The sequence below is a fragment of the Saccoglossus kowalevskii genome, chromosome 2 (assembly GCF_978046115.1).
Source record: "Saccoglossus kowalevskii chromosome 2, keSacKowa6.1, whole genome shotgun sequence".
NCBI lineage: Eukaryota > Metazoa > Hemichordata > Enteropneusta > Harrimaniidae > Saccoglossus > Saccoglossus kowalevskii.
This window is the reverse complement of record NC_140642.1, coordinates 26,438,384-26,463,914: the sequence shown is the minus strand read 5'-3', so window position 1 is coordinate 26,463,914 and position 25,531 is coordinate 26,438,384. Positions and strand designations below refer to the sequence as shown.

The window sequence follows — 25,531 nt, the reverse complement described above, 5'->3', positions numbered from 1 at the left end:
GGAATAATGATTTGTAACTCACCTTACTGATGGAAATCTTTTAGCAGATTTCACTAACTTTGGTTCAAAATGCGTAATAACATTCCTGATGGAATCATACATTTGCTGCCATACAAGCTGTACATCGTGACCTGGAGACAAAAACAAAAAAAAGTATAGAGAAATTCTGTAATTCCATACGCTCTATTAGAAGCACATCTCCACTAGAGACAATTAAAATTAAATTTTTTATTCTCGGCTGAGATAACTCCGTTGTTAGCAATCATGAATGCACATTTCAATTGGAGAATTAAAGATATCATCAGAAAATGAAAACATTCTATCTGTACATATACAACAAGTATCAAAGCAATCAGGCTTGTAGTTTTCAAGAAGAAGTCGCAAAAATAAAAACTTGAAGCAGGAGGACAATAAGTTCTGCTCGACAAAGTCGGCAGCAAAGCAAAAAAAAAGCTTTGACACACATTTTTGACTGATGAGCACAATATCTAGAAACATGAATATTTTTTTTTATTCTGGGCCTTTAGCTAAACTTGTAAACAAGATTTTATGAAAGCACATGGTGCTTTGAAACATAGCAAATACTTTACAGTCTAGTGAATGCAAATATGAATTATTCTAAAGACTACGGACAGTAGTAATTTACCATACGATTCCAAAATTGAAATACCACACTTATTTATATATTATGCAGAAATTCATTCAAGTAGAAGGGACTGATAAGATTTCAGTAATCTCATTGCATAATAGATAAGCAATTACTAACACGATTGAGTGAACATTTTGAACTATTTTATATATTTTCCTTCAATTTTTTTGTTAATTTTGGAACAACTAAACATAATTCTTAGTATACAGTACAGCTCTTGATCAAAAATATTTTGGGGAAAAAATCTTATGTAATTTACGAAAAGTGATGAAGCAGACTTAGGCGAGGGTTCTTCGAACCCGCCTATTCACATAGTTCATACCCACCATAGACTCCGGTCAGTCAAAATGACTATTTTGAACTGTGGGCATTAATCAGCGATTCTGCCAGTGACGGAGAGATAGAATCCAGGTCAGGGGAAGCCCCATGACCTCAAGATTCTTTTACCCCTTACGTCACGAACCCACGTGACCGAGGCCACCTGGCAGCCCCACAGGTAGCCGTCCATCACTCTGGTTCCTTTCTCTCCGCCTCGAGGACTTAGACCAACGTGACGGAAAGAGTGGGGAGGTTGGGGGGGACCCTCGCCTAAATTCACTACGTTCAATTACCCACCATAAACTCCGGTCAGTCAAAATGACTATTTTGAACTGTAGGCAGAGTCAGACACCGATAGGTGGCAGGTTTTTCCGAGCAAACAGTCCGGGATGAAAACACACCCAAAAACCTAAGTTAAGACCCAAGAAGGGTGGAGTCTTACCTTGTCTGTGCTGTCCCCGAAGCAAGAAGCCGATGCTGCTGTGGTGACAGGATTCGGTGTGCCCGAGAAAGCTAGACCCCAACCGAATTCGGGGGTGATAAGCTTGAAGTAGAACCGAAACAGTTCGCATGAGGGCATAGGTCGACCGAAGCGAAACCTGGGAGCTTCCAGGAAGTGCTAGTGGAACAGACAATCTGCCCGCAAAAATGCCGAGACTGACTTATCGCCTATGCGCAGAGACTCCTGTGGTCGTTCGGGCTGGGTCAGCAAACAAGGCCTGACTCGCTACGACGGGGCCTAACCTGAAGAGACCCTACTCAATAGATTGGGTGTCTCTTAGGTAGTAGTTGATGAAGACGTTCCGCGTTCTCCAGAAGCCTGCCCTCAGAATGTGTTTGAGGGGGCACCTGACGCTAGCGCTAGTGAGTTAGCAATCGCACGGACCTCATGTTCTCGTACTTGGTGTCTCTGCAAGGTCTGTGTTGAAGAGGATAGCATATTATAGACCTCCAGTACAGTCGCAGTAATCCACCTGGAGATGGAAGTTTGCCAGGGCCGTAACACAAAAATATGTGTTTGGTTCCCCGTCTAGAAAACCTGGTACGGTTCTCGTGGCAACTCAGCGCTCGGACCGGGCAGAGAAGCAATTCCTCCTGATCCTCCGGACTGACAATATTTGCCAGCAGGGGGATGACGATCGGTTGATGATCGTGTCCTGGGATTTGGTTCTTGGCGAGAAACCCGATTTGTGTCTTTAGTACAACTTGATCGTCCATAAAAGTGGCATAACCGTCTGCGAAGGACAGTGCGCGCCTAGCTCTGAGCGGCGCCTACCTGAGGCAAGGGCCAGTAGGAAGACTATTTTCCACATCAAAAATGGTGCTGATTGGAGAGCCTCAACAGGCGGTCTGCTTAGAGCACACAACACAGCCGACGAGTCCCAGTTGGGCGGCTTTCTTGTATGGGGTCTTGGCGTCTGGAAAGCAGTAAATAGTCTCCTAATAATAGGATAATCGGCTAGTCTTGTTCCCGTACGTTCTGAGTGGAGGGGGACAAGACCGACCTGTAGCCAACGCTCGCTGCGTAGGACAAACCCACTTCATCAAACAGGTGGACGAAGGAGCCTGCTACCTGGCCAATAGAGGGATGGTATGGATCAATCTCCCTTCCGCTACACCAATCAGTGTATGCTTGCGGCCTAGAAATGTAGGCCGCGTAGGTGGAATCCCTGTTCGCCCTGGCCAGGACGTTGGCAGCCCACTCAGATAAAGCTTTCGTATGTGCGGGTCTACTGAGAGCCTCTATGCGTGTAAGTGATACCTGCTGGGCTCGTTGGTAGTGCGCCGTCTGGTTGGGACGGCAGGTCCGGTAAGTCCGGAAGCACTGCTGACGCTTCGACTAGCATTTCCAACTGAAGTGGAAACTAGGCCTTGCTTGGCCAATTGGGTGCAACCCATGATAATATGCGGGTGTGCCCCTGTCGAAGTTTTCTCCGGTGCCCGGTGAACTAGCGGGAAGGGAGGAAAGGCATACACAACTAAGTGGGTCCACGGGGCTAGCAAAGCGACCCTGGCCCAGGCTCCTGGGGTCAGCAGGAGTGTTACGTACGTCCGGAGCTTTGCGTTCCGGGGTGCGGCAAAACGGTCCAACCTTGTACCGTCCCACGGCCGAAACCGCCTAGAGGCTACTCACTGGGGTATCAGCTACTCCTTGTTCTGGAGACGGAGCCGCCCTGAAGAGGTGTCGCCAGACTGTTCCTCACCCCTGGAAGGTGGTGTGCGGCTAGCTCCACATTGTATTCCAGGCACCAAAGGAAGATTTTGCTCCGCTAGGACTGACAACGATGGGGAAAGCGTCCCCCCTCCTTCTTGAAGGAGACCACCGCTGCGTTGCCTGTGCGGAGCAGGACTCTGTGGTCTCGAACTACGGGTAGAAAGCGTGGTAGTGCTAAGAACACTGCTCTCAGTTCGAGCCGGTTGATATGGTAGTCCCGAAACTAATGCGGGGGCCATAACCTTGGGCTTGTTGGCCCAATAGATGCGCTCCCCAACTCTAGGGGGAGGTATCTGTTACCAGAGCCATACCTGCGGCGAGCGGGCTCCCCTGTCCGAGGTTGGCCAGTGACGACCACCAGGGCAGGGCTTCCTTCACTTGGTCCGAGATCGAAACCCGCCTATCCCATAGGAGAGCTCGGCATTATAACAAGCGTTATACCGGGCGGCTGCGTAGTGCGGCCTGGAGAACGACCCTTCGAACCGAGGTCATCATTTCGATGATCCGTATTAGTTCACGGAGGGACACAGAGGGAACGCCGACTAGGCATTCGGCTAGGCTGCTTAGCGCTAAGCAATACGCTTGAAATAGCTAAGCCAAGCTAACCTCTGTGTCAAAACTCCATGCCCAGGGACACCAACTGTACGTTGGGTCGAGGTGGGACTTGTCGATTTACTAATGAGCCCAACTGGTGGAGTAAATCCCGTGTTAGCCTGACGCGTTTGGCTATTACCCCTTGCCTGGGTTGTTGGTAACCGGGAGTCTGGGTACGGATTGAGGTGTACTGACATCTGGTGAAGCAGCAGCACTACCTGTTTCCTCACTCTGGTGAACATGTAGGGCGCTGTGCCTAACCCGAATGGGGGGCACCCGAAATTCAAATACTTGGCCCAGCTGGGCGATTCAAAGGAGATGGCAACTCACTGGGTGCATCGGTACGTGCAGGTAGGCCCCGCTCAAGTCCAGTGGGGCTAGCCCGTCAAAACGGTGGATGGAGAGAAGAACCCTGAATGGTGTCTCCATGTGGAACCGATCAAGGAGCACGAACACATTTGGGTAGAAGCCTGGCCTTACTTCCTGTCTGATTGCTTCCGCCTTGCGGGAGTCCCCTGGCAGTGCCCAACAGGGGGGACACTGACGGGGGGAAATGGAGATTTCAGCGGTATCTCGTAAACGGATGTCACCACCTGGAAAGGTCCAGGGATCGGTCATCCACCGTCTCCAAACCGGACTACACCGGCGCAATCTGTGTACGACAGGGATATGTGGCCATGTATTCGGCAGCTGCGGGGGGGGGGGGGGGGGGGGGGTCTTCCTTCCCCCATGAGGTGAGTTTCCCAAGGCCTGAAGTAGTCACTAAGTTGTGACCTGGCCATTCACCGAACACGTGCCTGTCCCCCCTGGTTGCAGAGGTGAGCGTCAAACATGCCTCCCCTGCTGCCGGGTAGACGTCCGCCCAGGGAGGGTGAGGGGCCACCACCTGGCTCTTACCTCCCTGGGGGCGCGCCACTACCCTCCCCTCCCATGGAAGGGTATAAGCGCTTGCCTCCTGGCTGACTCTGGCTAGCGGACGACGCCTTAGGGCATTGTGTTTTCTGTGCTTGGGGTGCCCTCTGTTTGCCATGGCAGAACCAACTGGCTAGCGGATTCGATCTGAACCCTCTGGTTCATTGCACTCCGAAGCTCCGAGACTGTACCCACCATTCCCTCAACAAAGAGGGTTGAGGATGTCCAGTCTACGTCACTGAGGTGGGGGACGTACCCCGGCTCAGCTTGTCGGCAAAAACATGTGCGTCTAAGGCCGCGTCCCGTAGCACGGTAGTGGCCCTGGCCAAGAGAGCCAGGCGACACTAGGGGGTGTCGCATGCTAGATGTAAAAATGTCGCCTGGTCTAGGAAACTGGTGTGTTCTGCCTCCAAGGTCTCCAGAGTGCTGGTCACGTATAATAATGTGCTCAAGCAACTCTGCCCTCAGGGCTGGATGGGTCGTCTTCAATTGGCAAAGACACCCATGGAACGCGGCTATCCCCCTTTGCCCGGTTTGCCAAATTCGTAGTACCGGGGTCTGGGGAAGGAGCCTTGGAATCCGGTTGGGGGCATTTTGGTCTCATCCCACGCTATGGGGTCTGATCCCGAAACCACACCAACCGGGTAGCGTTTGGTCCAGTGGGAAGTGTTGCCTAATGTTATCCCCACCCGGGGGCCTTAAGCATTACATCCTCCGCGGCTGACCAATACCGCCCATCAACACCGTTTGCGTGCTCTGCGCCAAACTCCGCACTCAGGCGGACAGGGAGAGACTTGCCGACGGGGTTGCTTTGGATCCCGACGCCTGTGATCCCATAAGCGTTGAAGCAACCTTAGGTGGTCGCTCTAGGATCAAGGGTGGGGGTATATACATCGTATCACTGGGATCGATGATACTCCGCCTCACCCCAAAGCGTGGCTCACCGAGTCATATAGATGGAAGACTCTGAGGGACCGCCCGGAGTACCGGCTGTATCCCACGCGAGCAAACTGCATCTCCTTTCACTTTAAATATGTGAGAGGGAGCGTGTTCGACTGTGCGTCTCATGACAGGGTCGGTTCCCTCTGGGGACGCCCGTGGGTCGGAAGAAAGGAGTCAAAACCCTAGCGGGGACCGCACACAAGGAAAAATTCATTACCGTTGTACCGTTACCGCGTGACGAACCCTAGCTGGCTGAAAGTAGGGGGGGTCAACGTGTGCCCTGCCCTGAAAGCCCTGCCCCGAGGATCAGAGACTTGGCTGCCAGCACCCCGTTGGCATTCAGTGCCCGAGGATCCAGAGAAGGACCGGTGCAATTAGCCTGAGCCTTGCCACCCCCCAAAATAGTGGGAGAGCCGTGCCTGGGAACGGGGGTTCCCCGGAAGAGACGTGTTTGAATGCAAACATGCTTTCGTGTCTCTTCCTGCTTGCCCACTGAGGGGACACAGTGGAAACAGCTCGCTCCGACTGCGTCTGATCTACCCGGCCTGCCAGGGACGCAATTGCCCTCAACTCGGAGGCAAACCCGGTGCCGTGCGAGGAAGGGTCCACAAAGAGACCCGCAACGGGCCCCATAGGAGGAAAGCCTCCAGGGGCACAGCCTCGCTGCAGCCGGTAAAATCAGGTAAAACACCGCCTGAAAAAACAGACTGTGAGGATGCCCTCCGATCAGCGGGGGAGACTGAGAAAAATATCGGTACCTCCGCCGTCGGGCCTCTTACTCGACATCCCGGTACATGAAGTACCGGTAGCCGAGCGTGAGGACTTTCCACTCATGCCAAACATGCAACTCACTTTAACCGATCTGTTTACTGGACGCGCGACCTTGCTGTGACGCGGTCAGTCTCAGCGATTTTGATGGCTCTGAAAGAAAATCTCAGGCCTCAGTACTCCTGTGAAAAAACACACTTTTACGCAAAAACCCCGAAACCCGCACGTAGCTACGACAAAGTATCTCGGATGCGGGTTCTATGCTGGTAAATTCTGAATATACGGTAACCACTGCACGGTCGACTCGAAACACGAGGAGACCGGAAAGAAAACGAGCGAGCGAGCCCTAGTGCTGTCATTACATCTATATATTGCTAAATACATTGAAAATAAAAGACGACATGCATGAGGGAAACGAATTACAGTTGTAAAAGGTGCCGCCATGAAAACCAACTGCTTACGTATTGGCGCCGGTTTTTGATTTATTTGCTGTGAAAAATACTACACACAAAGGGGAAAACGACACGAGGGTAAAAATGACAAGGAAAACTTATCCTACCAACCCAAGCCATAAATCCAGACAGGAAAAAAGGCAGGCGATCCAGCAGAGCTCGCTAGATTTCATCTCCACTCGAGGCGGAGAGAAATTAAGAGTGATAGACGGCTACCTGTGGCGCTGCCAGGTGGCCTCGGTCACGTGGGTTCGTGACGTAAGGGGTAAAAGAATCTTGAGGTCATGGGGCTTCCCCTGACCTGGATTCTATCTCTCCGTCACCGGCAGAATCGCTGATTAATGCCCACAGTTCAAAATAGTCATTTTGACTGACCGGAGTCTATGGTGGGTAATTGAACGTAGTGAAGTGTATCTTACATTTACTCAAAATGTATTACGCTCTTAAACCATCGCTACAATTGTTTTTTCTAGTTGAATGCATGCTTTATATATTTTTATGAGAGAATGGGAAAAAAAGTAAACTTGATATTTTCAAAGAAAAAAACCTCTACTACATCCTTAATATAACTTGTTTACATTTTGTTCACATGCACAGTGAATGATGGGAATGAGAACCGATCGTTTGCACCCAAAGATAAATATAAATGTAATGTGTTCCTGTTTATAGAACAACTTGTGGGTAAATGTTGCTGATCAGTGAGCGACATTTGTTATCGGAGATTCACATGCTGGTAAACATCACATGACATCACATGACATCACAGTGCAACAACCTAGAGATGTGTTTCTACCGTAATAAGGTTCTATGCTCTGGTCAACTGATGGGATGTTAATTCTTTTCTCCACTAACCTTGCTGCCTGAGGTAGATGTTCAATGTTTCCTGATGGGTGTATTTCATGTCACTGTAAATGTCTTGTAATGACGGCATCTGTAAAAACAATGGTAGAATGATCGGGCAAAATCGATGCTTTACGTATCACACCCAAACACAATCACAACAGTTGTCATGCAATATGTGTTTAAAGGCCGACATTTACTACCCATGGGCTGGACGGAGTTTAGTATTAGACATTTGACTGATTATTCAATGACAGCAACTGTCAATTGTTCATTAAATGTAGATAGTCCTAATCTTTTGTTTATGTGTATAGTTACTGATTTGAGCTGTGTAAGGGGAAATAAACAAATTATTTCTGGTGACGAGGCAGCTTGTTAGAATCCGAATTCAAGTCGGGTATACAACTGTACTAGTATGCGGAGTTCATTCTAAAGTGACACGGTCTATGCTGCAATGTTCAATAAATATATTCACAGACATACATTACGTTGCGTAGAGTAAATCTCTGGTCAGCGGCGACATTGTTTACATTTATAGTGGAACGTGCTACAAAGTATCAACGAGGTTACCACGCAATTTTGAATTTGAATTTCGTTCACAGACATGGGGCAGAAAAAAAAAGAATTATGAAACTGCTCAAGATTTCTTTCGCAGTCACAGGTTATCTTCTATGTTTTTGACAACTATGCCAGTCTAGTCAAACACAAGAATGCGTAAATGTGCATTTTTATTGAATATATATCAATATGTCCCGAAACGCAGTCACGGCAAAACTTTGCTGAGCAATATCACAACAAAATGTACTCTCTGTTCGTACTCATTTTGCAGCCAGAATTATACGCAAACGTCATGTTGTGGTGCTTCTTGCCAAATTAGATCGTGGTTCACTATAAAAATAATCATCCTCCTACGAGCCAGAAATAAAACATATTACCAACCAGCACGGTGGCAGCGAGTCTCTTTCGCTCATTTATTCAGAATTAGGTTATTTAGAAAAAACGCTGATACCTCGATACCAGTCATGTGGAAAGCATCAACTATTCGTTGAATGTTTTTAATGACATGCGCATCGTATTTCATTTCAAGCGATTCTACATTGAATACGGTTACTAGTAACCATAATTGGAACAAGATTATGAATGCCGTTTATCATTGACAAGTTGATTTCAACCACCGTCTGTGTTTTCAGACAGACACTTTATAGTCTTTCTGGTTTTGACAACCTCATGTCCCATGTAACAAAGAAGCTCGTCTGTGTTTTCTTTCGTGTAATTCATTCCATTGTATTCTCTAACATAAACAACGCATTAGTGGCGTTTATTTCACCTTATATGCAAAGTAGGCGTTTTGAAAACGATGTGGGTGGAGCTTACAGTGCCGGCAAACTCGAAACTCAACGCTTTTGAAACCCATTTTTCCGGAAAAAGTAAATGGTCTATCTGTCAAATTCACTACTATTTATATTTATGGCTTCCCTGAACATTCATAGCGCCACTCAGGTTTGAAAAATAGAAACTACAAGTCATTGTCAATGACACGTCCCCGTTTCGTTCATATTTGATTGACATATACATTCAAAGCAGCAACAATATGGATATTGAACTGCATTCAGTCAAACAAAATAGCCACCAGTCAGCCATTTTCAACACAATCCAAAAAAAAATTAAAACTAAATTTGCCCACGCATGACTAAGATTCAGTTCCGGTATGGTTGAAAATGTGCAATTTTTGTGAATTTTTTACCTTAAAAGAACTGGCCCAAATGCACAGGCATATGTATGATATAATGTATGATGTGTATGTGAAGTTTGAACTTGATCTGTCCAGGCATGTCCGAGATATGGATCGAAAACTAAATTCTTTAAAACAAAATGGCCGCCAATTGGCCATTTTGAACTTGATCCAAAGAAAAATTAGTATGCATCAAGCTTATATTATGTTTAATATATGCACTAAATCTTAACAAAATCCATCCATGCATGACTGAGATCCAGTTCCTGAATTGTGAAAATACGCGATTTTGATGCATTTTCGGCCTTAAAATGGCCATCATTCAGCTATTGTTAAGCGGATCATGAAACAAATGCACATATCTATTTGTGACATGATGTACCATGTGTGTTCGAAGTTTGAAGTTGATCAATCCAGACATGTCTCGGATACGGATCCAGAACTGAATTCTTTAAAACAAAATGGCCGTCAGTCGGCCATTTCGAACTTGATCCGGAAAAAAAAATGACGTTCATCAAGGTCCTATTATGTTTAATGTATGTACCAAATTTCAATAAAATCCATCCATGCATAACTGAGATCCGGGTCCGAAATGGTGAAAATGTGCGATTTCAATGCATTTTCGGCCTTAAAGCGACCGCCATTTGGCTATCGTTAATGAGATCATGAAACAAATGCACATACATATTTGTGACATGATGTACCTTGTGTGTGTGAAGTTTGAACTCGATCAATCCAGACATGTCTCAGATACGGATCCAGAACTGAATTCTTTAAAACAAAATGGCCGCCAGTCGGCCATTTCGAGCCGATCCCAAAAAAAAAATGATGTGCATCAAGGCCCTATTATGTTTAATGTATGTACCAAATTTGAACAAAATCCGTCCATGCATAACTGAGATCCGGGTCCGGAATGGTGAAAATGTGCGATTTTGATGCATTTTCGGCTTTAAAATGGCCGCTATTCGGCTATTGTTAATCGGATCATGAAAAAAATGCATGTGCATATGTCCCATATAATGTGTGATGTATGAGTGAAGTTTGAACTTAATCGGTCCATGCATGTTCGAGATGCAGGTGATCACGGACGCACGGACGTGCGAACGCACGGAGGCACACAGGGCAAAACATAAGTCCCTGTTTTCGGACTACGTCCGAACGTGGACTAATAATGTTTCTCATGTCTTTGTGGAGCTTTTATTCACCGTTGTTGATGTGGGTGAGGGTGACTTCATTTGAATAATAAACTCCGCCCGAGCCTGTTTATATACCATATCGGTCTTTAAATCTAATGTAAAAAATGTATTTCACATGACACTGAATGAGACATACACATGTATTAAAACTGACACAATACAAATGTGTATCCATTAAAATAAAGCTATTGCGGCGAGTGGTTTGAAATCACTGTGTTATTGTTGTAACCGGCATTTTCCTGAGGTTCAGTCACTGTTCGTGATTCAGGTTAAACGCCAGATGCTAACTTGTTTTATAATACCAATAATCACGTTGCTATCGTTTGGCCAATGAGAACAATTAGATCATCGTTAAAGTTCAATACAATATTGAAGTGAAATGTTGCTGGTAACAACTACGAGAACAACAATCTAACTTGTGTCATTTTGCTCTTCAAGTTGAATAAAATACAAAAATACAGGGCTGCGGTAGTGTTGCTTTTCATTACTACCATGCAGTACCTTACTGGTTATAATACCGCGACCGTTAGTTCGTAAATATCCTTCTGCACTGGTATTCCAATTTTGATAGAGGACGTAATCATTTTTGGAGTGGTATTCAAGAAGGAACGTAAACGATCTTTTGTCTTCACCAGGGGGAACCAATAGGACAATACTGTAAACCACCTAATTTTTGCTGCTAAGAGTGTTTGCAAAATTTTACAAAAGTCAACAATACTTAGTGCCGTAAAACCAAAGAGAAATTTTCACGGCTACAGAATTTTATAATTTTCATATACTTGCGAAATTCGCAAACATTTGTTTCCCGCAAAATTAAAGAGGTTTACAGTAGATGATTTTAAATTAATTTTTTTCCGAATTTTAGAGAACAAGTTATCCCTAATAAATTATACTGTAAGTAGAACTTATTAGGTCTACCCTTTCACATATACTGTCTATGTTTACTTACCTGCCATGTGGGAGTATAATCATTTCCAACCACATACTTATCCACATCATCAAAATCAATTGGATAATAGTCTTTACTGCAGAATCTAATAAGTGTTTCTTGACCGTATATGTAGATTCTCAGCGGGTCAATAGAAGAAATCACAGTATACACACCAATATCAAACTTTCTACCATCAATCAGAAAGGGATTATGTATATATTCTTGCATAAATGTTTTTTCATTATCTAAATCCAAATCTGAGAAAAAGAAGATAATATACAGGTATTTTAAAGCAGGGGTGTCGTCACCTGCGCATGCGACAGAAGGCCATAACGTGTCATTGTTTATAAACAAGCGTATACCCATAAGCCTTTGCGTTATTAGCGCGTGTAACTGTTGTTATCGTCGCTTGGAACTCAATTTTCACGTGTGCGCAGGTGACAACCCTTCAGCCTTCAAAGTCAAAAACAGCGATGCATTCATGAGAATAAGGAAATTGTTGAAAAAAAAAATCATATTTCTAGGTAGAAAAATTATTTTTACAGACGATTTTATTGATACAATTAAAATTCCCAAGGGAATTAAAATGATGATATCAACATAAAGACGTAATGCAAGTCAACATAATGAAACAAAACAAAACTCATATAAAATCATTTATTTGTTTTCTGGCTTTTTCATATAATTCATTTTTTTGGTGAAAAAAAAAGCAAGTTGTGACAAAATGGTGTTATCTCCAACTTCATTCTTTAAGCAAAAAGTAATTTATACTACAATACTATGAATATACCATGATACAGTCACTTTTAAAACAATCTGCAAAAAAAATTGACATACATCAAAAGCCCATAATATTTAGTATCTGGTTCCCAAATTTCAGAATGAGTTATGACATAAATTATGGTTATCCTGGCAAGAAATTGCTTATGACATCAACAATGGCAACAGTGATGACGGACATGGTACCGAAAACCACTCATTTACATTATGGTTAAGGCAAGGAAAAATAATTCTCTGTTTATCGTTTTATGGATTTTTTAAAACTGATGAATGACAAGTGCGAGTACAAGCGCATTTTGGAATGCTTTAGAAGAAAAAAAAACGTCCGAGGTGCATAGTTCAAAATGATGCGCGGAAACGAGAAAATGAGATATTTTTATTCTCAGCCTAAGATAAAAATTATTTCACAGTATTAGCAACACAAAACTAAAAAAAATGTGTGTTTGATGAATTCATGTCACAGGAACTGATATCATCATGAGTAAGAATATTTTGCCCAACAAGGAATAATTAATGAATAGAATGAGTTCTCCATTCCAACTAAAGTGAGCAAATAAATGGAAACAATCAAACAAAGGCTAATTGGATATCTCTAACATCGTCATTTATTAATGATCTGATATCATCGCCATTGTTTGACATTCCAACCCAATTAGGGTAAAAAACAGATCTCAAATTTTATAATATGCTTTAATTTATAAGATTAAATGGTAACCAAACTATTTTTTTCTCACAAGATCTTTTGAATTATTCACCAATGGTTTCTATGGTTAAAAGTTTTTACGATATATTTTGTTTTGTTATATATGGTATAATAATTATATGCAGTTATAAAATAGATACTCATACTCGTTACAAATTATTGAAAAATTATTATTCATATTAATTATGGATTCCTATAAAAATGTTCAAAAAATGTAATTTTCTACAAAAAATAATTCGTACTTGGAAAAAAGTGACTTGTTGATGACACAGAGAGAAGAAAAGTGGGTATATACCTTTTAATTTCTTGACTTGAATACCTCTGTGGTTACTACTCTTTTGTACCCAAAGCGTATCAGGTTTTTCTTCGACCTTAAAAAACAGATACAACATAATGTGAATATTTGGAGGATAATATGAACTACCATTAAAACATAAATTAGCAAATCAAGATGTCAACTGGCATATCTTTATTCGTCACATATGGCATGTGTCCAAAGTACAATTACATGTAAAATATATCAAATTATTTTATTTGTAATGTATCAGTAATATAGTTTCTGGTTTTTCGTTCAGCCTCTGAATGCCAAAGTCAACTTCTGTCACCTATAACAAAATAAAACCAACACAATTTTTTCCGATTTTTTTGAAAATTTCAATCAAAACATGTAGGCAATAGGAAATTGTCCACCCAAATATTCATTAGGTCCAAAATTATTAAATAAATTATAGAAACATATATATAAATAGTAAAAATGTTGCGTTAAAATTTTTGCAAGAAAAATAATGGAATTCATCGGGTTAAACGTATCAGGTAACACATTGACAGCCACACAAATCTTAACCCATATATTACAGGGAGCATACAACAATACAGTTGTCAATGTGCTGAAGTAATCTTCTAAATAGTACACATCTCAAAATCCAAACACAAATATTATTAGTCACAGAAAAAAAAAATCACAAAGAAGCAAAAACTTAATCCACATTTTCAATTCTCAATTATTTCAAACCAATTTATGCTTTTTCCACATGATTCACAGAAATTTTCTGCAATAGTTACCTGTTTTAAAAATAACTCCTTCTGTTCTGGCATTTCAAACGCTTTGGGGATGTACTTGAGGTTGGATGTAGCAAGATATACCTTGTTGGTGATGAATCCAATGCCTGGTATATGGTTGATCTGAAAAGTACAAGGACTGACATTTGTGCTGTCCATGTCAAACTAAAACAAGCAGCCTATCGGCTGAGATAGCTCCGCTGTTAGCAATGCACATTTCAATTAAAGAACTGAAGACATCATTAGAAAATGAACAATATGAATAGTATCAAAGCAATCGGACTTACAGTTTTTAACAAGAAGTCGAAAATATCACTTTTTACCAAAAATTACAAAAATATTCACCAAAATAAATTAATTAGAGAATTGAAGATATCATCACAAAACGAACAAATCTGAGAGAGGTCCACATGTAGTACCTATATATGTAATATCAAAGCAATCGGACTTACAGTTTTCAACAAAAAGTCGAAAATATCACTTTTTACCAAAAATGACAAAAATATTCACCAAAATTAGAGAATTGAAGATATCATCACAAAATGAACAAATCTGAGAGAGGTCCACATGTAGTACCTATATATGTAATATCAAAGCAATCGGACTTGCGGTTTTTAACAAGAAGTCAAAAATATCACTTTTTACCAAAAATGACAAAAATATTCACCAAAATTAGAGAATTGAAGATATCATCACGAAATAAACAAATCTGAGAGAGGTCCACATGTAGTACCTATATATGTAGTATCAAAGCAATTGGACTTGCGGTTTTTAACAAGAAGTCGAAAATATCACTTTTCACCAAAAAATGACAAAAATATTCACCAAAATTAGAGAATTAAAGATATCATTACAAAATGAACAAATCTGAGAGAGGTCCACATGTAGTACCTATATATGTAATATCAAAGCATTTGCACTTGCGGTTTTTAAGAAGAAGTCGAAAATATCAGTTTTTACCAAAAATGACAAAAATATTCACCAAAATTAGAGAATTAAAGATATCATTACAAAATGAACAAATCTGAGAGAGGTCCACATGTAGTACCTATATATGTAATATCAAAGCAATTGCACTTGCGGTTTTTAACAAGAAGTCGAAAATATCAGTTTTTACCAAAAATGACAAAAATATTCACCAAAATTAGAGAATTAAAGATATCATTACAAAATGAACAAAACTGAGAGAGGTCCACATGTAGTACCTATATATGTAATATCAAAGCAATTGCACTTGCGGTTTTTAACAAGAAGTCGAAAATATCAGTTTTTACCAAAAATGACAAAAATATTCATCAAAATTAGAGAATTGAAGATATCATCACGAAATGAACAAATCTGAGAGAGGTCCACATGTAGTACCTATATATGTAGTATCAAAGCAATTGGACTTGCGGTTTTTAACAAGAAGTCGAAAATATCAGTTTTTACCAAAAATGACAAAAATATTCACCAAAATTAAAGAATTAAAGATATCATTACAAAATGAACAAATCTGAGAGAGGTCCACATGTAGTACCTATAAATGTAATATCAAAGCAATTGCACTTGCGGTTTTTAACAAGAAGTCGAAAATATCAGTTTTTACCAAAAATGACAAAAATATTCACCAAAATTAGAGAATTAAAGATATCAACATGAAATGAACAAACCTAAGAGAGGTCTACCCAAGGTACATATACACCAAGTATCAAAGCATTTAGGCTTGTAGTTTTCAAGAAGAAGTCGAAAAAGTAAAACATTGACACGGACGACGGAGACGACGACGGACAATCACTCATATGATAAGCTCCGCTCGACAAAGTCGACAGCGAAGCTAATAAAACTTTATTCACTTTGAATTTCTGAAACACCAAGTTAACTGTCAATTCACTGCAAATCACCAGTTTAAAAAAAAATTCACTTCATCAATATTTAGAAATTCTCAGAGAAATGCATCAGTACACACAGTATTCTGATTGGTTAATAATAGACTTGACCTATTAGGTCAAAGGACATTTGACAACAAAGATAAAAATGAAGATTTTGACTTCAAATTTTCATTTGCATAATTTTTCGAAGGGGTTCTTGAGTGAGTGTTATTATATAGTCTATTTTCTGTATGTGTGTCAACATTTTGATCCAGTTTCTTCGTAACGTAACAATTTCAACTCTTCTTCGTGAAAAACTGAGTGGTTGAAAACTACGATATGAAAATGATACCAGAACGTCAAAAATAAAATAAAATTATAACACTAGTGACATGGTTACATGACCTTTATGACCTAGGAGGTATGGTATTTGTACCTTTATTGGAGATGTGTTTCTAATAGAGAAAACATGGTACATGCACCTCTTTAGATGTCCCATTAATAGAGCAAATATGGTACATGTATACCATAGCTCTATTGGAGATGTGCTTCTCATAGAGGAAATACAATACACAAATGAAAGATAACTTACTCTTTGATGGGGCAACATGTTCATAAGATGTTTAGATAGTTCAACAAATGGGTAATCATGGGCCCATATTACATCCCATTCAGATTCAGGGCCGCCCCGTAAAAATCCAAGTCTTTCAAACACTGCGATAACATGATTTAGATAGCCGCTTTCAGGCTGTAAGAAATTGAAGAAAGCTTAGAAAGTATTCATGAGTGTTAAACATATTGCAGGCGACATTTGAAGACATGTGCAAGACTCTATTATTGTTTTCTGTCTTCTGGTTGATCCTAACCTACATCATGATCGTTACATGCTATATAAAAATATAAACTACCGTACTCACAGCCGAGGATGGAACAGAGCTTTATCATATGCATACCTTGTAATACACTACTGTGTGACGCAAGAAAGAACAGATCAAAAACTCAATATCACCACAGCGTTATGTCACATGGAAATTATTAAGTAGGTTTATCTATTTTGTGAACCGTGACAAAAGTTGCCTTGGGAGTTAAAAGTAACTTGGTTTTATTTAATGCTTTGAGGCATCAGCAAAAATAATAAAATTTTCAAAAAACATCCATTATATCAGCAACTATTATATTGTTTGAATTACAAATACATTTCACATTCAGACAATAGAATTACCATATATCTCTTGATGAATACATTATGACAAAATCATCTATTGATTTAGGTGTAATTAGACTATGGATGTTGACGCTAAAAATAGAAGTCTGAAGAACTTTTCAATAAAACCACTAATGCATGGCTATCAACAATTCCAAAATATCGCTTAGAATTCATTTTAAAAATGTTGAATAACACCAAGATACAGGGAACTGGGGGAGTATAATCACACACAGGCCTGTTTTTTTTATTAGCTTCTAAACTATTACCGTAAGTTTACAATTATTTTTTCAACACTCTTATTAAAAAACTAAATATTCAAAACGAAAAGACGAGCAACAATCACTTTCAGATAATTTAAGTTGGATAACCATGAATTATTCATTAGTTACCATGGAAACCAGAATGTAGTCAATCACTCATTCATGATGTTATAATTGGCTCATAGATGTCAGATTAAAATTCAGAGAGTGTCGTGTCTATATCAGCTTGTTTTAGTTGTATAGTAACATGTACAATGCATCTACTGTCGATTTCTTTGGGACTTTCATACAAAGATATAATATGGCTGCTCACAAGTTGATATATAGAGGATATTTTATTGAACGAATTTAATAAATTTGATATTGTAGAATTATGTATTTGATATCTTGTTTATCCCATGCATCCATTTCACACCTTTTAAAGGCTAAAAATGCAGTTCGTGAACACATATTCAAGATCCCAAACAAAGCCATATTGGAGATCAATTAACAGTTACCCTAGATACGATATAATTCACCTGCCAGCGTCGTCATCGTACAAGCAATTATTTATATATGGTAAGCAATACTAAGTCAGCTGACTGACGTACAACCCTATAATTAAAAGTCAATCAAATCACTTCTTATGCATGGCAGTGTCATTCCATCAAATCAGCATTACAGAGTTAATTACCGGTAGCCAAAAAGAAGATATAACAAGGTTTTTAACGATGGATATTGTGTTGGAAATGCAGCATATTTGTTACATTCTACTTATCTACTGACGATGATTCACTATTCTTTAGAAGTAACACTTGATCTCTTCTATTAAAATGAGTAAAGCTATGACCAGTAAATTGCAAACTGTAGTATCACCCAATATTTTAATAAATCATGGTTTTATTTTTTAATCCATGCAAATAATTAAGATGAACTGTAATCATCCAGTTATCTGAGCAAAAATGATTTTTTTTACCGAGTTTTATGCAGCTAGCGAATTACATGTTAGGATTTACCGCTCCCATGGGAGTATACATAAATAATTGCGTTATATTGTAGAATACTTTATTTTCGCTTGGAATTTATTTTCGCTGAAGGGATGATCCCGTGAAAATAAAATCCAGCGAATATACTTTTTTTCCTATATTTCACATTAAACTCATCAAAAATCAGTGAAAATACAAAACGCCCAAAAATCCTTTTCAGCGAAAATTAATTCCAGCGAAAATAAAGTATTCCACAGTATTTACATGGTACAAGAAATAACAAGACAATATGATATCATGTGGAGATAAATTAACTTTTTACACCAGATAAATGTGAAACAGAGTCGTAGACTTCTGCACAATATTGAAAACAAATTATTTAGATGAAAGTAAGATTCGTTTTCATTCAAGTGATATGAATGAAAACGGTGCGAACAGACATAAAGAACTAAGTGCATTCAAAAATTGAACCAAAGCGTAACATTTCATGGGTTTGAATAATTATTAATTTGAGGTTTGTCATCAAAGCTATTTGCATACTTTTACATTTTCTTTGGCTAGAAATACATTTCCAGTTTTTTTTTATCAGTGAAATCAACAAATTAATGAATAATCAATGCTTTTACCTGGAGGAGCTAAATAAATAGGATGTATTTGTATTGCTCTCAATAAAACATCAATGTGAAACAACGATTCTATTATGTTAGGTCAAACAAAAAATGATATGTTTTTTCTACGCACAGTTCAAATGTGGCTATTAACGACTTGAAGATGTTGTAAAAATGAAAGAATAATTGGCAAAAAAATAATAACGCACTTGCCATACCATTTTGTTTTTAACCGCTTAACAGCAGAAATAAATCTACATTTTTTCAGCATAATAACATTATTTTTAAAGTACTCACCCTTTTTGCGTAGAGCCACAATACCGGCCTGTTGGTGGCCAATCTTGCATTCTGTGCCTCAGCATTCGGTAAATACCCATGATAAGAAATCATGTGATTATTTTGCATATTACGTAACTCATAAACGTTCAAAGCGGTCAACGATAGACCAACCACCAACACCACCAGTGTTATCAAAAACACACGGTTTGATGACAGTAGCGGTCCTTTTACTCGCCAACGATCGGACTTTCGAGGATGATGCATGCTTGTAGTATGCGAGTATTTCTGCAAAAAAAATGAAAAAAAATGAATATTGAATTCAAGGATGGATAACAATCTTGGTTATAAACTACATTTTTTGTTGCATACCACCATAAATCAATCAAAATATCAGTCAAGCGAGGGAACGTTGACACGATGTACCAGAGATGTTATTACGTATTAAGCAGTCAACCAGCAGACAGACTCATGATGGATTTTCACTATGAATGCTTGATAAGAACCACTTCAATAACTATAACTATATAATTTTAGGCCTCCCTAGGTTAGAGATAATTATTCCTTTAATGCTACGAGTCAAAAGTTAATCATAAATTAATTAATTGTGTTCAATACAAATGTTACTCCATACATTATGGGCAGTATTTAGAGCCATTGTGTTTATATTACATTTGTTAATTTGCATCTACTATCTTTTCTAAGACAGTTTGATTAAATGAAAGACACCTTGAGGGTCTTTTCTCAGGTGAAAACTCAACTCATTGCCACGACGATAGCAATCATATGTCTGTATAGCTTCAATTCATGTTGCTATAGAAATGAACACAATGGTATTGAAACTGGAAACAAGCAATACTTTTTGAGATGCACAGCAGCGCAGACTGTTGCTAACTACATCTCTCTCTAATGCGTTGTTCTGTATGGATGAAAATCATCAACTGATGATATACACTGCACCTTATCAAAATTTTAATAGTGCAATGTGACAAAGTTTATACTCTCACATGAGAGGTGGTCGTTGAATATTATCAGAATCTGGCCTTCATCAGCAATTCAATTAGACTTTTGGCACCGTTGGCGAGCAAATGCTCAGAAGAAATGGAAATTACACTTAATAATCTGCTATTACAGATTTAAATAATTAATCCGATGATTAGTTTTTAGTTTTTAAATTTGTGAGGATGGCATGTTGCAACAGTCATTGTTAATTGTCTTAAAGATTCCAATGAAATGTTCCAATGAAATGTTCCAATGAAAGATTCCAATGAAATGTTCCAATGAAATGTTCCAATGAAATGTTCCAATGAACTGTTCACACAGCTGTGGAAATTCATAAAAGATTTTCTCCTGAAAACAAAGTGATTTTACAGTATTTTACAAAAGTATGGTAGAAGTATTTATTTTCACTTGATTTTAAATTCACAGATTTTCCAGTGAGACAAGTTTTATTGTAAATTTACCGGTACATGTGAAACTTGGGGGCCATTTCTACAGTTGTGGTGAAATAAATAAAATATTATGAAGAAATAAAATATGAAGCAGTAAACAATAATCTAGATGAATAGTTACGAACACTAATTCTTTCACTTTGTGCAATGTAGCATAGAGGAAGTAAAGTTATAATAATAAGCATATACACAGCAGGGATCACTGAACGAAATCACTCTATGTGAATAGGTAAATTATATTGTAAACTAGTGGTAACCAATTCAGTGTCTTTTCATAGTGATTAACATTTAGTAAAAAATAGTCTAAAGCTAGGAGATTAATAACGAATAAGATTACTGGTTAGTACATTAATGAACAAACAGAATGATGCGATATTTAACTTTAATTGATTCGTGAGATCTATAATATGTTTACGTTGATGTATACCCAAGTACATGTAAACAGAAATCAGATTAAAATCTGAAATATTGTACTGGTATAGAGTTTTTATTTATTTTTATTTTTGTATGTGTGTGCAATCTGGTCATGAGCAAATGAGCAAATCTTAAAGCAATTAGATGAGCCGTTTTCAAGATAATATTGAAAATATCACTTTTTACCAAAAATGACAAAAATATTCACCAAAATCAGAGAATTAAAGACATCACCATGAAATGAACAAATCTAAGAGACGTCCACCTGAGGTACCTATATGTATAATATCAAAGCAATTGCGGTTTTCAACAAGAAGTCGAAAATATCACTTTTTACCAAAAATGACAAAAATATTCACCAAAATTATAGAATTGAAGATATCACCATGAAATGAACAAATCGGAGAGATGTTCACCTGAGGTACCTATATGTATAATATCAAGGCAATTGCTGTGCTCTCGCTGTCGCTCGCAAATGTCGTAAATTACGAAATTTTGACAAAATTTACGAACAAAATAAATATCTATTAGTAGGATTTACGAACACATTTTGTACAAAATACCCTCGCAAATCGCGCTCATTTAATTGTCAAGACTCGACTGTGATCATCACGCGTGTTACGGTTTGAGTGATTGCCATTTTAAAGTTAAACAACGTCCCGTTACTTCTAAGATTGCAACAATTGTTACATGGTGATCGCGATCAACACGGAACTGCCACTGAATGTATTTTTCCACTCTAAAGTTATTTTGGTGTCATCGCACATGCGTAGTTTAGTCGACATGTGTTTCAAGATACCCCGCGACATTACTCTGAGTATGGAACGGTTTCATGTCGCCCTTATCAAACACGTGATTTATTTATTTATTGAAAATGGAAACTACGTCAAAAAGGAGCAGACAACTGCTCGACGACTATTTTTCACGACGAGATGGAGAAACCGCTAAATCGTGTTCAGAACCAGAAACAAATGGGTGTCCTAACCCTGACAGCACCAAGAAACTGAAAGTTGATCGTACTGCAGCACGATTTCAGAAATAATGGAAGGTTAGCTGCGGTTCCGTAGCTCTTTGGTGCGACATACAATCTAATTTTGCCCTACCAATTTCATTCGGACGTCTTGTTTTTATTTTTGTTGTTGTATGTCGAACATGGGCCGGCCAGTCTCTGTCACGTAAATAATGCGGTCGGCAACATAGGGCTATGATTCCACAGCTAATGGAAGGTGAGACAATGTTAGCGAATCGATCGAAAAATATTATAATTTGTGTAACATTCTTACCGGGCATTCTTAGCATTGAGATCGAGTTACAAGACCGAAAGTTACTTTAGTTACTTTTTCACTTTAATTCAGAAATTTCGATGAAAATAAATAGTCATTTTGTGTCGTCATAAACGTCAACATGCGGGTTTGCACGATGAGCACGGGAGATTACTTCATAATAATATTGATTGGCATAGAGTTTTTTTCTGAGAAATTTCCCGTGAAAATTTATTCACAGACTTATGTTCTTGGCAGTGAACTTAGTGAACTTTTGAATGATGACTCGTTTTCCCCACTGTTAACAATGTGAGCTTATCATGAATATGTTTAATTAATACTGAGTTATTCAAATAAAGGTTCTGGTGTCTACATTTTATATTTTGTTGTGATGTTTTGTTGTACCATCATAAATGGTACATTTTGTGGAGCAGACTGCCTAATTTGATGTCATGAAATTACACACAAAATTAGAGCTCAGGTTGCACCAGCAAGCACCATTTTCAGCATGCTGTTCTTGTTTTCGGCCGACGACAGAGGGGACACCTCCCTCTCCTTCTCTCTTCCCCGTTGTGCTCGGTCGCGGGAAAATGCTCCGCAGTTTCCAGACAAAGTTTACTAATACTTTTTTTTCTTGATTAGTAAATTTACTATTACCTAGCAAATTCCAGAGAGAGCCCAGAATTGGACTTGCGGTTTTCAACAAGAAGTCGAAAATATCACTTTTTACCAAAAATGACAAAAATATTTACCAAAATCAGAGAATTAAAGATATCATTACAAAATGAACAAATCTGAGAGAGGTCCACATGTAGTACCTATATATGTAATATCAAAGCAATTGGACTTGCGGTTTTTAACAAGAAGTTGAAAATATCCCTTTTTACCAAAAATGACAAAAATATTCATCAAAATTAGAGAATTGAAGATATCATCATGAAATGAACAAACCTAAAAAAGGTCCACCCAAGGTACATATACACCAAGTATCAAAGCATTCAGGCTTGTAGTTTTCAAGAAGTCGAAAATATCACTTTTTACCAAAAATGACAAAAATATTCACCAAAATTATAGAATTGAAGATATCACCATGAAATGAACAAATCTAAGAGAGGTCCACATGTAGTACATATACACCAAGTATCAAAGCATTCAGGCTTGTAGTTTTCAAGAAGAAGTCGAAAAAGTAAAACATTGACACGGACGACGACGACGGACAATCACTCATATGATAAGCTCCGCTCGACAGCGGAACTAAAAAAAAAAGGCTGACAAATAAGTCCAAATTGTCTAACATATACCACTGAGAGAGGTCTACCCAAGGTGTCTACATATAAAATATATGAAATGAGGATGTAAATAGAGCCATTAAAGTCCTAAGTAAGTCGTAATAAGACTCACCCTGACCGACAAAGACTTGTATTCAACACCTTTACTTTCACCAGCATGCCACATTCTGTGAAAAGAGATCAAACAAGGTCACAAACTTTCTATGCAGAAAGATATGTTATGAAGGTCAGATATATACATAGTGGGGCATCAACACACACCATAAACAAACCACAGAACGGAAAGTGTTCCACAACTCCAATTGCTGACTCACTCAGCATAGACACTAGCTTCAGGTGATTACAGGTATTTATAGAATGAACCTGTGACCTGTGACGGTGAATGACTTTTCCTTGGGGTAAGTGCGAGATTTAAAAGTACCATATATTATAGTGGTTTATTGCATGTTGTTACATTGTATCATGGCTTAATTACTTAAACTTTATTACAGAAATAATGTTGGTAACTTTGAATTTTTTGTGTTAAATTACTGTGAAATACTTTATTTTAGCTGGAATTAATTTTCGATGAAAAAACTTTTTGGGTGTTTTGTATGGAATTTATATTTTCACTGATTTTTGGAGAGTTGAATTAAAAAATATAGAAAAAAAGGTATATTCGCTGGATTTTATTTTCACTGTATCAATACCTATCAATAAAGTATTTTACAGTAGTCTGTTTGATATTTTATATTGGTGGGAAGTATATTTAAAAATAAAATAAAAATGTTGTTTTGGCAATAAATGAACTGTTTTTATTCAGTGATTGAAACAAAATGCAAATGCGCATGCGTCCCTATGTACGGCAAACATGAAGTAAACTCGCACTAGACTTTTCACTATTGTATCAACTGAATATTGCTCTGTTCAGTGGAAAAACAACATTTTTATTTAAATTATATCATGGTTTAATGTCTGAATTTAGCAATCTGATTGGCTGAAGCATGGTCTCATATCTGGCACTGTGATCCCACCCTGAAACTGGATTAAATATCTAACTGGATCCAGATCGCACAACTGTGAGCACTGTTTGTAGTGATTGCAGGTGTATGATCAACTGATCAAAACAAGGAAATATGGTACATGTACATGTACCAAAACTTATTGAAATGCAATAGTTTTTTGAGATATCGGTAACAGAGAAAAAGCAAAAACTTGAATTATTATGCAAATTAGGTGATTAATATGTACTGATATTACCCTAAAAACTATCAGGTCAGTGCAGTGTCCTATGACATCTATGTACCAAGTGTCATTGAAATGTGATGATTTCTACTTGAAATATCAAAAGCTGAAAATTAATTAATTATGCAAATTAGGTAATTAATATGTACTCATATTACCCTAAAAACTATCAGGTCTGTGCAGTGTCCTATGACATCTATGTACCAAGTGTTATTGTAATGTGATGATTACTACTTGAAATATCAAAAGCTGAAAATTAATTAATTATGCAAATTAGGTAATTAATATGTACTGATATTACCCTAAAAACTATCAGGTCTGTGCAGTGTCCTATGACATCTATGTACCAAGTGTTATTGTAATGTGATGATTACTACTTGAAATATCGAAAGCAAATTAGGTAATTAATATTGCACAGATTTTTACTAATCAAATCTGCGCATTAGTTTGGAGTATCTATGTGCCAAGTTTCATCAAAATCCAATGAGTGGTTCTTTAGATATTAGTGGAACAGTCATGGAACAGCTAAAAATCAGCTAATTATCATGCAAATTAGGTAATTAATATGCATGGATTTTCACCAAAACCTGATCGAATCTGCGCATTGGCCCAGAGCATCTATGCACCAAGTTTC

The 25,531-nt window shown here is 38.7% G+C and overlaps 1 protein-coding gene across 1 annotated transcript in view; it reads right to left on the bottom strand.

Annotated features, from left to right (window-relative positions):
• The window catches only part of LOC100374296 (putative tubulin polyglutamylase ttll-15), a 28,764-nt gene extending 4,925 nt beyond the window's left edge, over positions 1-23,839 (bottom strand). Inside the window, exons 1-8 of the mRNA XM_085505505.1 lie at positions 23,786-23,839; positions 19,279-19,545; positions 16,534-16,689; positions 14,095-14,214; positions 13,328-13,403; positions 11,568-11,806; positions 7,703-7,781; positions 23-131 (exon numbers count right to left, since the gene is read on the bottom strand). Of these exons, the coding sequence (XP_085361631.1) occupies positions 23-131; positions 7,703-7,781; positions 11,568-11,806; positions 13,328-13,403; positions 14,095-14,214; positions 16,534-16,689; positions 19,279-19,545; positions 23,786-23,839 (1,100 nt within the window). The remainder of the gene's footprint in view (positions 1-22; positions 132-7,702; positions 7,782-11,567; positions 11,807-13,327; positions 13,404-14,094; positions 14,215-16,533; positions 16,690-19,278; positions 19,546-23,785) is intronic.
• Positions 23,840-25,531: the final 1,692 nt, after the last annotated feature.